Source organism: Perkinsus marinus (genome assembly GCF_000006405.1).
Source record: "Perkinsus marinus ATCC 50983 genomic scaffold scf_1104296971938, whole genome shotgun sequence".
NCBI classification, from domain to species: Eukaryota; Perkinsozoa; order Perkinsida; family Perkinsidae; genus Perkinsus; species Perkinsus marinus.
In genome coordinates, this window is record NW_003201948.1 from 70,278 (window position 1) to 82,976 (window position 12,699).

Genomic DNA, 12,699 nt, shown 5'->3' on the forward strand with positions numbered 1-12,699 from the left:
ATTCACCATTCTTCACCAACACACTCAACACAGTATTGCACCTGTAATACCACACTTCTCTCTCATCCCGCTAACTATACTACTTACGTGACAAGATCAGGCACGACCGACTCAGTGGCTTCCCGTAGCGTCTTCAGAGCACTCTCAGGCTGCCCGATTAGAGCGTAATAACGCATCATAGTTCCGAAATCCTACAATGCGAACATATATTCCTCCAACACTGTATGTTCACATTGTAGGATTTCGGAACTATGATGCGTTATTACGCTCTAATCGGGCAGCCTGAGAGTGCTCTGAAGACGCTACGGGAAGCCACTGAGTCGGTCGTGCCTGATCTTGTCACGTAAGTAGTATAGTTAGCGGGATGAGAGAGAAGTGTGGTATTACAGGTGCAATACTGTGTTGAGTGTGTTGGTGAAGAATGGTGAATTGGAAGTAGCTGAGAGAATACTCCATGAACTGCGGAAGCCTATTGGTGAGGAGGGCAAGGTCGTGGCCGATGTTGTTACTCACAACACCGTTATGAAGGGGTAAGGGGTATTTGCTTGAGCTTATAATAACGTATATGATTATAGAACTTACACTCAGTTGGTAAGAAAGAAACATATATGACCAGAACCTAAGAGCGCGATAGATTCATCCATGAAGTGGAAAGTGATTCCTAAATGTGATTGTTCACGAATAGCTTCGACTGATCGACCGCTACATGTTCGAGTAGTAGTATCTTAGATAGTGGCTACCACTCATGTGAGAGACTCCTTATAAGTGCCATTCTGTGTGATTCAATGTCGTATTGCTGGTGCCTGCTAGGTATGCCCGGCTCGGGAATTTGAGTAAATGCGACTATCTAATGACCTTAATGCAAAACGAAGATGTAGCCGCTAGTATAGCGTTCGTTAAGGAGATGTTTGCTCAGATCAAACCGACACCAGTTACCTATGGCATTCTATTAGATTGCTGTATAAACGCTGATGACATGGCTAGAGCTCAGAGGGTCTTCGAGGAGATACGACAACAGCAGTCTTTCGCCGGGAATGATGAAGGAAATCGGAAAAGTTTCAGTGTTAATACAGTGAGAGCTTAATAATATGTTCAACATCATATAGTCCCATAAAATGAAGTTGAATTGAATTGTAACAATCACCATTATAGCGATTTTCCACTAGAAAATCGTCATAATATAGTTTATTCAATTAAAATGTTTTATTTGAATGCTCATGTGATTCAGGTTATGTATACTACTCTTATTAAAGGGCATGCGAAACAGGGCAATGTTGATGCTGCGATGAGCGTGTGAGTCGAAATCTGGATGTCGGCTCTTTGGTGTCTGTTAGCAGTGTGGGAATATTGTTTGGTTTCCTCGACTTAGCTCGTAAGATTTCTCACTACATTATGGGAATTCACTCTCGATTTTGGGTAGAAAAATAGGAAAAAACCGATTAATTTCCCGGAATTTTCTCAGAACTTTCATGTAGTTGACCATGTGCATATATTCCCACATCGTCCCTTAGTTACGAAGAAATGAAGAGTTGCGGAGTCGCGGCGGATCTGATAACGTTTTCTATACTCATCAAATCCAACTGCAGCGCAGGTCGGATAAGCCGAGGTCTTGGCTTACTCAAAGAAATGTTGGTGAGTTTATCGAACTGGCCATCTTATGGGAGTTTACTGTTCAGGATGCTCATCACAGGCCAGATGAAATCGTGTATAATAACCTCTTACTGGGTTGCTGTTGCGTGCATGATGTTAAACTAGCTCCACCGTTTGATAATAGAAGGAAGCTCGCGGCTGCGATATTGGAGGAAATGCGGAGAAGCCGGGTGAGTTTCACAAGTGTGTGAATCGGCTAGTCTGGTCGCTGATCTTTAGTGAGATTCATTGTCGGAAATGTGCGCATGTTGTGGTATGCGGAAATTGCACTTCTCCTTCTTCTCTTGATATTTGGAAGCGGCTCGGCCTCGTGGGCCCTATAGCAGCCTACATATTTTCCTGGGAAAATTGCACAAAATTCAAGTAATTAATCGTGAGGATTGTTACTGGAACGCCTTCTTGCATTTGGAAGATGACATGTTCTGCGGTGATAGGGTTCCTCTTTGTGAATAGTGATTAGAGTAAAGTGTCCATCTGCGCACTCGCATTCAATATGAAGTCCTCCTCCTCCTTTCCTTGGGGCTCAATACTCATTGTCTATGTCAGGTTAGTGGATCGAGTGCCACATTTAGTATATATATGAAAGTGATATTGGCAACAGTTGCTGACGATGAATCACAAAGATATGATAGCGTCTTCGAGGAGTGCCTCGACCTTCTTGACGTATTTCTATCACGGATTTGCATTGCCGCTGTTATTGGATTTCAGGTTGGCATGGAAAGGGACTATGGTGTGATACCGGAATTGAGACTATATACACAACTTGCGCAACGAACGGTAAGCCGGAGGTGCACTGTCCCAATCATCGTTAGTAATAGCTGCTACTCAGCATTTTCCCATGGCTAATGTATTCACGTGTAGCATCTGGGAAAGATAAGGTGTCCAAATTTTTGATGCTCCCAGACTTGTGTCATTCGAGCCTGTGGACATCACTGTATCAGAAAATGCCGATATATATGTTATATAGATGCTATATATGTTTTTATCGGCTGTCCCAGAAAAGATGCGGAATTTGCAAAAAGCGCGCGCCCGATGATGTAGATGTTATGTACCCATTTCGTTGATATATTGTTACCAACTCATTTGTATATAGCTTCCTTTTCTTGCCTATTCTGTTCTACTTGAGTAGTTGGAGTAGAATAGTGCATCGATTGTTCGCTTCGGGACTGATTTGAATCAACAGATACGTGAGCGCAATGGAGAGTTTACTTTGAGAGTTTGCAGTAGCATGATTGGTCGTCATATGAGGAACCGAGAGCCTCATCAACGTCAGCCGATCGTGCCCAAGGGGACTGCAAACACACGTACGGCGAGCTCGGTTTACTGAGTTCATCATGGTGTGGTAGGAAACCTAGCTCCTAAAAACAGAGTGGATGTCATCAACAGACAGACTGTTGAGACTCTATTGGCCAGTGCGACGACGGCGAATCTGTTAGAGACGACACTTCAACTTTTGGAGCTTTTCATCAAGTTTCGGGTATGTAAGTTTGCCTAGTATCATTATCTTATAATTATCGTCATCGCAGGTGATAGATGTCTCCGATGCTAATATGGATGCTCTCATGGTGAAGCTTGAAGGCATGCTGTATAAAAAGAAGCACGGCGAGGCTTATGTGGAAGAAATGAAGCGGATAGTTGATGTTTATGGTAAGTGTCGTCCTGTGTTGTCCTATGTATCTGATCACAGCTTCGGAGCCGGCACGGTACTCAGCTAGCACTACAGTGTACCAAGGAGTAGTGGTAACTCAGCAGAACGACTCTGGTCGAGACCATGGTTGGAGAGTTACCCGATCTCGCAAATGTTCTGGTAGCGGAGGTAAGCATTAGTTCGGGCCTGGTCGGTAGACATTGGTGTTGATAGATCGGAGTCATTCGGGTACTTCCGAATGGCCTCGTAAGACTAATTCGACAAGAGGTGGTTCGTGGAGGAAGGCGTGGTGATGATCTAGATCGTCTTGTATTGTAGTTTGTTTGGTGTACTGTGTTGAGGAGTGTTCATGTAACGATGTGTGCAACTTTGTTGTCTGATGTACACTTTTGGAGCTGTTGAGTTTAGTCATTTATTAATTAGGTCGTCTGTGTACTTAAATCGAACTGGATTTGTTATAACTTCAGTCCACGGGAATATCATGATCAATAGAACTGTGATTTCCGGCTTCCGTGACCACACCCGCAACAGATGTGGCTATAAAACACGGAAATCCTGAAAAACTCGGAAAAATACAGAAAAATACTAAAACACGGCAAAAAACGATTCGCTGCGGGCTATTACGCAACTCATTATAGGTGCAGGTGATCTCAGATCGGTGATTTGCATCTGCAGTGGGTTGCCTAGTCGGAGTGGGTTGCTTAGGAGGCTCTCTGTGTCTCAAGAACTCATCACGTGAATCCAAATAGTTGCCTGTAGTATGAGTAATGTGTTTGGTACCTTCTTCTTGTTGAAGGAGGAATATATCGGTTGTGTTTAATGAACCCACACTACTGATTTTCGTCATGTTGGTTGATATCCGATATTTCCTTTACTTCGCAAATATCTACTTGCCCTTGGGAGATTTCGATTTTGTTGGGATAGCCGAAAGTGGACGTACGAATTCGAAAACAGAGTGACCTAATTCGCGTATCCGATTCTTATCTTCGTTATAGAACTTTCGATCTCACTTGTATAGGAGGAGAAATAGGGCTCGTAATTTCGAGTTTCCAAGCATCGATTCGGTCATGGACATTTTATCTCCGTCGAGTTCATACCGTATCAGCATCAGAATTCGTAACCATCATTTCATGCTTACACCACAGCTATTCTTCGTAGAAGAACTTATCCGAGTTGTTGTGAAATTTTGTGTTTTCGTTGAATAGGAGAGATTGTGACAATTAGTTGTTTGGCATGATTCGGTTGTATCGTGTTCTCGCTGGCCCTTGAAGATCCGAGGGGTTGATTTATTCGCACTCTCGATCGTACCCGTAACCGCATCAGGTCTCAAACGTTAGAAGACTCTGGTCCGCAGGACAGGGGAAGTCGGCAAAATAGGTCCGTACCTTCGGGAAAAGGACTGGCTCTGAGGTTTGATATTCAAAGAAATGAATTTGTGTTTCGGGAAGACAATCCCCGCGTTGAGGAAATGCAAGTGGACCAAGAGAGTCCAAGTCAATGTAGGTCTACCACCACAGCAGTCGGGAGGTCCTATGAGTGCCCTTGTTACTATTCACAATGTAAACTGGTCCTTGTTTATTCATTCTAATTTGTCGCTCGACATTAGACGACCGTGTTCCCTCTATAAGCACTCTGTTATTCAAAAATGAGTCTTTGTTTTAACCACATCGAAATCTGCTGAAGCTAGCAGCTTTTGCAAGTCCTCAACGGCGTGATGTAAGTAGAAGACTTTTGCTCCTAGGCTAGTGATGCCAGGATGGACTTTCTGGGTAGTCGCTCTCTAGCCTAGTTGTGTCGAGTTGGTCGTCTTGTTGAAGAGGCTACTACGTGTTGATTGTGTCGTCTGATTCTATTCAATATTCAGTTCCTTTTGTGCCTTTGTATTATCTCTAACCACTCTACCGCTATTTCCTCTACAATAACAACATCATCATGGCATCATCCGAGAACGTCGAGTCACCTCAGCAACGATATGTAGTACCCAAGGTAAGGTCACTTCTTCACCCGTCTTCGATTACAGACCCTAGCAGGTTCATGGGGCTCCTATATGTCCGATCTTCGGTCGGATTCTGGTCTTAACAGTTACGCTTGCCGTGTGTGCATTTGTGGCTATGACATGGTAGTAGTTTGAGTACCTTCCTCCTCCTACTACTACTGGCATTGACCATCGTTTTAGGTATTGCGAGGGTATCGAGTGGATCTATGATCGAACCACTAGGTCTTGGCCTATATACGATTGTCCCTCTCTGGCGGAATCGTTCAAAATCCAGAATAGGGATTTCTCTGGTAGAACGTGTCGAATGGCTATTGCTTATAACTATGAAACCGCCTATAACATGCAAAAGGCTGGTGTTACTGTACCATATGGGACTAAGCCTGAGGATGCTCTCGAGAGGTGTATACTCCCGCATGAGAGCCAAGATGATATTATGTGCTACTCCGTTAACCAGTGTACCTACATGTGCCGAACCACTGATACCAACCAGGACTGTCCTTATCCTGGTACGATTAATAAGGATGAGACCGAGATCGCTGATAATGAGCAGTGTACTATATATGTTGCTAGCCAGACCTTTGCTCAGTCACTGGACTGCTACAAGGTAGTAGTGTTACCATAGCTTGTTTTAGTAGTACCGTGTATGTTTAGGTTGAAGTTGGTCCTTTCTGTGGTCGACAGTTTAAGGTTACCCCCTCTAATATTCTGGTTATGAGGGGCATTATCGTTGCTACAGTGTTCATGATAGTGTTTTGGTTCATCTCTGAATTTGGTCTAAGAGCAACTGAGAAAGGCCTGAAGCAGGAGCAAGCCGAGGGTAAGGCAAGGATGGATGTAGAACTACCTGCCAAGCGGAAGTGAGCTCCTGTTGTGGTATGGTGTATAGCGTGTTATTATATGCATTATAGGTTCCTACGTGACCAAGTTGAACAGAGATGGGCAGATGAGGCTCGCTATATGTATTCGCTCGATCCGAATGCTCCTCTTTGGAGTGGGGACTTGACGGCGCCAGCTGGACAGAGTGCCAGGGCGGCACCCTCGGTGATTGCACCGACTGTGAACAGCTCGATGGCATCAATGTAATGATTGAGTAGACTTGGGAGAGGTGTGGTATAAGGATTTGTCTTCAGGGTTGGCGGTTATCCTGGTATGACTGCTAGTGAGTATAGTGAGCAGATAACTAAGGGAGGGTTCAAGAGCAGACTGTAAGTGGCGGAGTACTTGGGATGATGTGTGGGAAATTTGGTATGGCGAATTTATTTTAGGGAGTCTCGGGATCCTCGTAAACGTTTTGAATCATCAGCTTGGGAGCGACGAATTGAGCAGTATAGGATGCTAGGAAAGGACAAGAAAGCAAGGTTTGTTGCAAAAGAAAACTTCCGTAAGTGATTCGTCCGAAAGGATGTTATTGATTTTTTATCATTTTCAGGTACACTATTACTCAACGGTTTCTTCATTATTCTCATTATCGTTTCTCAATACTGTATTCTATACTTCTCCCCTCAAAATATGCACAGCCAGGAGACACTGTATGAGGCCTTTGTGGGTGTGGTCTCAATTTGGAATGCTGTGTCCGCTTTGGATTGGATTATATTCTTGGATGTGTTATTGGATGTGGTACTCTTCTTCGCGGCAGCATGCGTTGTGAAGTGGCCTAAGCCTCCGGTAAGTTGGTCGAGTGGTTAGTCTTGTGGGCTGTCATGGCGGAGGTCGTGGGTTCTAATCTTATGGAGAGCTTATTAGGTGTTCTCTCGCCACATGCAAGAAGAACTGAAGGAGACTGCAGGTGAAGAATATGGTGAGGATGTTCCTCTGAAGGAGTCTCATTCGGAGGGCAAGGAGCCCATCATGGGAGCAGCTATCCCAGCTGAGACGGTTAAGTCAGAGCAACCAGAAGCTCAGCGGAAGACTCTTCTACCGCTCGATGGTGGTGATGATATGAGTGATATTGACCGTAGCAGTGACATTGAAAGTGAAGATTCTGCAACAGTCGATTTTGTAATATCCGGTTTTATAGTGATGATGATGGTAATTGTTGATCTGGTAGATACTGAGTCAAGCTATGACTACCGATGTGTGCTTACTCATTGCATGCCATAACTCTGCTATGACGGAGGAAAGGTGAGAAATTTATATTATCATCCTGGGGGGTGGGGGGGGGGGGGTGGTGAAGATTGTCTCAACTGGTCAGGTATGATGTGTTTACCGGCACACTCCGAGCCGCTTTGATGGTGTTCCCACCAACGCACATCTTCGTGTGTGATAATGGTCGCGACTCGAAGCCTTTCGATGAAACCCAATGGGCTACTCAGCAGGTAGTGATGTTGGTAGTAATGGTTGTGGTTTATGGGGGTCGTAGGTGCATCCTGATATCAACTATCTATTCGTGCCAGAGGGTAACAAGACTTTTGCATTCTATTGGTGTAATAAGTATTGGATACCCTTCCTTCACCGTTGTGGAAGAGTACAAGCATTCAAGTAGTAGTGGCTTGGGACGGAATTTTTCACCCACATAGTTGCCGACGTTTATAGGTATGCAGTTATCATCGATGATGATGTACCATTACCTGCTGATCTACATATACCACATCAGATGCTCGACCAGAATCCTAACATTAAGGTAGCTCCGCCGAGACTGTATTCCTGGGCGATATGGTCAATGTCCTCGTAGGCTGTCCACTTCCCTATTACTGCCACAACACCCGATGGTAAACCGAACCAGCTGGTGCGGTGCCAGGATGTTGAATACAAGTTGGCAGCAGTCCATAAGCTATTCCAGGCAACTCTGGCAAGGAGTTTGAGTTGCCATGGTGCTATCGCTCTGTGGGATCGGCAAACGATGGATGAGGTATGTGTCTTCTTATCAGCTTAGTAGAGGTTGTAGTATGCGTTACTAAAAGGTGTTGTATGAACATGATACAGTTTTCAATGGCGAGGACCTTTATATGGGATTGGCTCTGCTGAGGCGCCGAGATGATTCCAGGATTATATCAGCTCCTCAGACGATTGTGCCCACTTATGCGCCAGACACTTGGTGAGTGTCGACTACTGCATGGTGCCGACGATTATTATTACTCCGCTCAGGTCAATGCTATACCGTCAACGTGTGAAGTCATGGGATGTGACTTCGCATAAGAAGACGTTCACGTATTTGTATGAAATATTAACGCCCACGGGTTGGTTTCATCTGGCCAGTTGGGTACTGAAGCCATACTTCATACAGGAGGTAATGATAATAATAATACTAAACCGTGTGGGCTCACATGTTCATTATTATTGTTAGTTCCTCACGATTGTCCTGGATTGGCTGAGAGCCTTCCTACTATGGGGTTTGATCATACGTGATTGGATAACCTTTGTTATTATGCTGTTGGTCTTCACTGCATTACTCTACATTATGGTACTCGTATTCTACTTTATAGTACTACGAGACAGGAAGGATATTCGGCCAAAGGTCACGACCGTCATACTCTTCCCATGGTAATAATATTCCCCCCAAATCGATCATCAGGGCGAGCGCTATGTGTTTGGTCGTTGTTGATAGGTATCGTTTGTCCAGTTTGCTGTTCCGATTGGGTGCTCTGTGCCAGAATCTTCTAATTTATTCACACGAGAGGAAGGGCATCAAGATAGGAGTGCGAGAGGACGAGATTCGAGATATCCCCCCTTGTCCCCCTCATCCCGATGTTGATTGGTTTACGGTATGGACCTTGCCGGAAGACAATAACAACGACAACAGCAACAACAGCGGTAATAATAACAATCACAGTTGAGGTGGTTGAGCTTGGTGTGGTAATGCTGCTATTGTTAATAATATAATTCCTTGAAGCTACTGCAGTATATGGGTTCTACTACTAATACTACTGCTGGTGATGATGATGATTGTGATGTTGGTGCTCGAGTAGTGTCTTACTGGTTTCGCATCCTACATGCTGATGTATCGAGTTAAATCAAAAGTTATAGTATGGGCGAGTTGGTGTCTGTTTGTTACAGCTTCACAGGGATTCGAGCCCGAGACCATGTGCTTCATAGGGTGATAGTCAGCCCAACTAAGCTAGACAAGTTGTTAGTTGTTATTGGCACTTCGACGATCTTCGAGGCTGCATGCTATCACGGCCGAGTGGGTTCATTCATGTGCTACCGTGAGGGACTATCTTCCAGGGATGCTGCTGAGGTTGCGAGTAGTTGATTATGTGGAAAGTATCATCATCATCATGTTGGTGATCGTCTCGATAGGTAAGGAGAGTATTCCTGCAGTACAGCGAGGGTGTAGTAAAAGCTGTCGGTTGAGCAGGAGAAGGATTAGCATTGTTGAATCGGTAGAATAGAGAACACCGTCAAGGGTGATTGGCCAGATGGAGTCTCCCCGAGAAGTGTGCTTGGTGTGGTATGAATCTCCTTGTATAATACCTCTTAGTTGTCCGAGTGGTGGACCAGCGACTACGATACTTGTCCACCTCATTTCGCACATGAAGACCCTCCGTTGTATGATCTGCGGTATTCCCTTGTGAGCCAAGAGGATCATCATCGGCGGAGAATCACCAGATTGTCCCCGAAGTACATCGATGATGTATCAGTCGCCTCTCAAGCTGGTCGTTACATGCCTGCGATGCTGGTGACGGTTGTTCTCGTCGTCGATCCAGCAGTCTCGTATCGAGGCGTAGTAGTTTGTCTAGTGCTGCTTCTACTGAGGTACTACTACCATCTAGGTATCGTTCATTGAGGAGTTGGTACATCTCCAGGAGGTCTATGATGACCTTGACGAGTGAGATATTGGAAGTGCCACCGTAGATGGTATTCGTGGGAGTGTCCAGTTGCAGAGTACTGATGTCAGAAGGTCAGCTAGGCATACTCGACGGAGATAATGGGGTTTGTTGAGCAGTCTCCTTCTCGTTCTCCGCGTTGGGTTGGGTTGGCGGATTAGGTCTCCACTCTGTTGTAGTACATTATAATCCTTTTTGAACGACGATGAGCGCTTCAGCGCGATCATCGAAGCCTCACGGTCGTGACTCGACACATGTAGTATCATACCTCTACGAATGAGTTATGAATCTTCCTTAACTCTTAGGGGCATCACCATCCGCTGACATTCAAGCAACAAGGTATGCCCGAATGGGAGAGAAATGAATACCGAAGGCTGATTCAGAGGATATGCAGACACCATAGGGATATAGTAGAGCCGTTCATCAATCCTGTGCCCAAGACGGTACCACGCTACTATGACATCATATCGACACCTGTTGACATCGGGGTCATTCGGGAGAAACTCGATACCCTGGCATATAACAGCCGAGCTGAGTTCGAAGGTGATATCAGACAAATGCTCAGTAATGCATATTTGTATAATAACCCGGGTGAATACGTCTTTGAGAAGGCGTTGGAGTTCCACGATCTCTTCAACGAGCAAATGAACACAACAGTTGCAGTCGTGCTGGACAGGCTGGCTCAGGAGGAGGAGGCTATTACTAAGGTCAAACGTCGACGGAAAGAATAATCGATATCGTTATCATTGCCTGATAATGTAGCAAGAATGAGCATATGCCGCTCTTAATAAGAGACTTGAGTTTATAGTGGCATCGCTACTCAACAACACAAGATCACGTAAACTGGTGGGATTCGTTAAGACAAATTGTCATTGTTGGTTCCCTACAGTGAACCCACTAACGGTCCCTGGGTAGTAGACAGCTCTACGACTGTTCGCAGTGTGTAAGCGCTTGATTTTGAGATGAACATGCGTAAATGAGAATATGGGATGTTGCGTACGATGCGATGATGAACGTACAATGATGAAAATACTGTTATTCCTGAGAGGAATGTTGCGGCTCATGATCGGCTAAATCGTTGGGAGCTAAGGTCAGGTGGGATTTGAAGAGAGTTGCGAGCTCGCCCCAGGCAAACTTGATAGTCTCGGTTAGTGGTAGTACGTGAGAGTCGTGAAGTTAGTTGATACATTGTATCAATGTATTGTTTGAGTGAGTGTTGTGTAATACTCAGTATAAGATACTGTAGTTAAAGTCACGATCTCGACTGTTGTGATATTATGAATATTGCGAGGACGGTTGAATGCTTTAATAACGTGTGACAGGGGATAGCGACGCCTTCCACATCACGAGATGGAGAGTGAGTGATAATACTGCCCACTTCAGTGGGTTTGTTATTTTCCAACTAAACACCCTGTTAACAGCGATGGTAAATAGGAAATATCTACGTTTGGCTCTCCGAAGTGACACTAGTTTTCGTCTGTCACCGCCATATCGGCTCTGGTTTTCCTGTATTTTTTCTTCCTCTGTGGAATCTCCTCCTCCCCCTCCTCCTCCGCCTTCTCCTCCACACCTTCTTCTTGAGTGCCCTTCTTCAAAAGCTTGAGGAATTTACTTTTGGATGTTGTATCCATCCCTGTGGACAACACACAGATGCCGATGGAAAGAAATTCAATCATCACTCTCAAGGACGAACTACAATTCCACGGATAAATCTACTCAGTTGATGACACATCTGGAGAGCTGAATCGCCGACGTCCAAGTTGAATGTGTATAAGGCGTGGTATAGCAAGAGCATGCCGAGAATAATTTTCAATTATCCGAACATCTCCCCTCAATGATTGGGGTAATTAAGGGTATTAACTTCTACGATTTTTCTCTAAAACTTCTAGTGGGCGATCGAGCCTCGATTGCACGCCAGAAGTTCCAGGTGAAAATTCATTTTAATAGTTGTGAACCGATCAACCCTACAGTGTAGTCCCAACAGTAGAGGCTCTTAAACGCATCACAGGAAACTATACTCCTTCTTCCCACACTAAATTACGGATGGCCTCTTTCTCTACAACCTCCTCCTCCTCCTCTCCCTCTCCCTCTTCCTCCTCCTCCTGCTCCTCAGGTGCTCGGAAAGCCTTGACCTAATAATAATCCCCAATACCTTCCCCTACCACCACCACCCCCTCCCTTACCGCGTTAAAGACAGCAACAACACCCTTAGTGGCGATTCGACGATACTCTCGTTCCAAAGGAATCTCCAACACCGGCGGCTCAGTCACGTGAAATGCCGTTCGAATAGACTTCCGATGCTGACCATACTCACATGTACCAGTGTGGAAAAATATGCACATCCTCCACAACATGGAAATTTTGAGGAAATCTCAGGAAATCCTCATTGGTTTCTGTTCTTTACTACCCACTTGTACAACTAGTGAGGAAACTCCCAGACTCAGCTGAGGAAAGCGAACATATATTCATACTCCAACACTGCAGCCACTTAGTACACCAATAGTACCGATGCTAGTTTCCTTCGTATCTTCGCCTCTTCCTTCTCCTCCTCGATCTTATCCTTTACCTATTTCCAAACTTCCCCCGACACAATTTCCACACTATTTTTCTATTACTGCTTTATTCTCAGCCAAGGTGGGCTC

At 45.0% G+C, this 12,699-nt stretch overlaps 5 protein-coding genes across 5 annotated transcripts in view; 3 read left to right on the top strand and 2 right to left on the bottom strand.

Moving 5' to 3' along the window:
• Positions 1-251: 251 nt before the first annotated feature.
• On the top strand, positions 252-3,738 carry Pmar_PMAR026898 (pentatricopeptide repeat-containing protein, putative; the record flags this gene model as incomplete). The annotated part of the gene is made up of 12 exons (XM_002766767.1): positions 252-343; positions 390-530; positions 811-1,072; positions 1,229-1,293; positions 1,512-1,632; positions 1,677-1,820; positions 2,197-2,313; positions 2,359-2,427; positions 2,834-2,954; positions 2,997-3,127; positions 3,177-3,297; positions 3,722-3,738. The coding sequence occupies 12 exons, from the start codon at positions 252-254 to the stop codon at positions 3,736-3,738; spliced, it is 1,401 nt and encodes a 466-aa protein (XP_002766813.1).
• Positions 3,739-5,160: 1,422 nt separating this feature from the next.
• Pmar_PMAR026899 (hypothetical protein) lies at positions 5,161-9,222 on the top strand. The gene is made up of 18 exons (XM_002766768.1): positions 5,161-5,284; positions 5,329-5,417; positions 5,475-5,898; positions 5,946-6,151; positions 6,203-6,373; positions 6,425-6,499; positions 6,560-6,675; positions 6,724-6,959; positions 7,038-7,292; positions 7,342-7,415; positions 7,486-7,609; positions 7,654-7,772; positions 7,827-7,914; positions 7,966-8,142; positions 8,195-8,328; positions 8,379-8,520; positions 8,578-8,774; positions 8,839-9,222. The coding sequence occupies exons 1-18, from the start codon at positions 5,231-5,233 to the stop codon at positions 9,065-9,067; spliced, it is 2,910 nt and encodes a 969-aa protein (XP_002766814.1). The 5' UTR covers positions 5,161-5,230; the 3' UTR covers positions 9,068-9,222.
• A 1,176-nt stretch (positions 9,223-10,398) lies between these two features.
• On the top strand, positions 10,399-10,788 carry Pmar_PMAR026900 (bromodomain-containing protein, putative; the record flags this gene model as incomplete). The annotated part of the gene is made up of 1 exon (XM_002766769.1): positions 10,399-10,788. One exon carries the CDS (start codon positions 10,399-10,401, stop codon positions 10,786-10,788), a length of 390 nt encoding a protein of 129 aa, XP_002766815.1.
• A 689-nt stretch (positions 10,789-11,477) lies between these two features.
• Positions 11,478-11,698, bottom strand: Pmar_PMAR026901 (hypothetical protein). The gene has a single exon (XM_002766770.1). It carries the CDS (start codon positions 11,686-11,688, stop codon positions 11,524-11,526), a length of 165 nt encoding a protein of 54 aa, XP_002766816.1. The 5' UTR covers positions 11,689-11,698; the 3' UTR covers positions 11,478-11,523.
• A 371-nt stretch (positions 11,699-12,069) lies between these two features.
• Positions 12,070-12,699, bottom strand: part of Pmar_PMAR026902 (hypothetical protein) — a gene marked incomplete at both ends in the record, with an annotated part of 1,430 nt that continues 800 nt past the window's right edge. The window contains 3 exons of the mRNA XM_002766771.1: positions 12,070-12,189; positions 12,241-12,357; positions 12,564-12,623. Coding sequence (XP_002766817.1) covers positions 12,070-12,189; positions 12,241-12,357; positions 12,564-12,623 — 297 coding nt within the window. The remainder of the gene's footprint in view (positions 12,190-12,240; positions 12,358-12,563; positions 12,624-12,699) is intronic.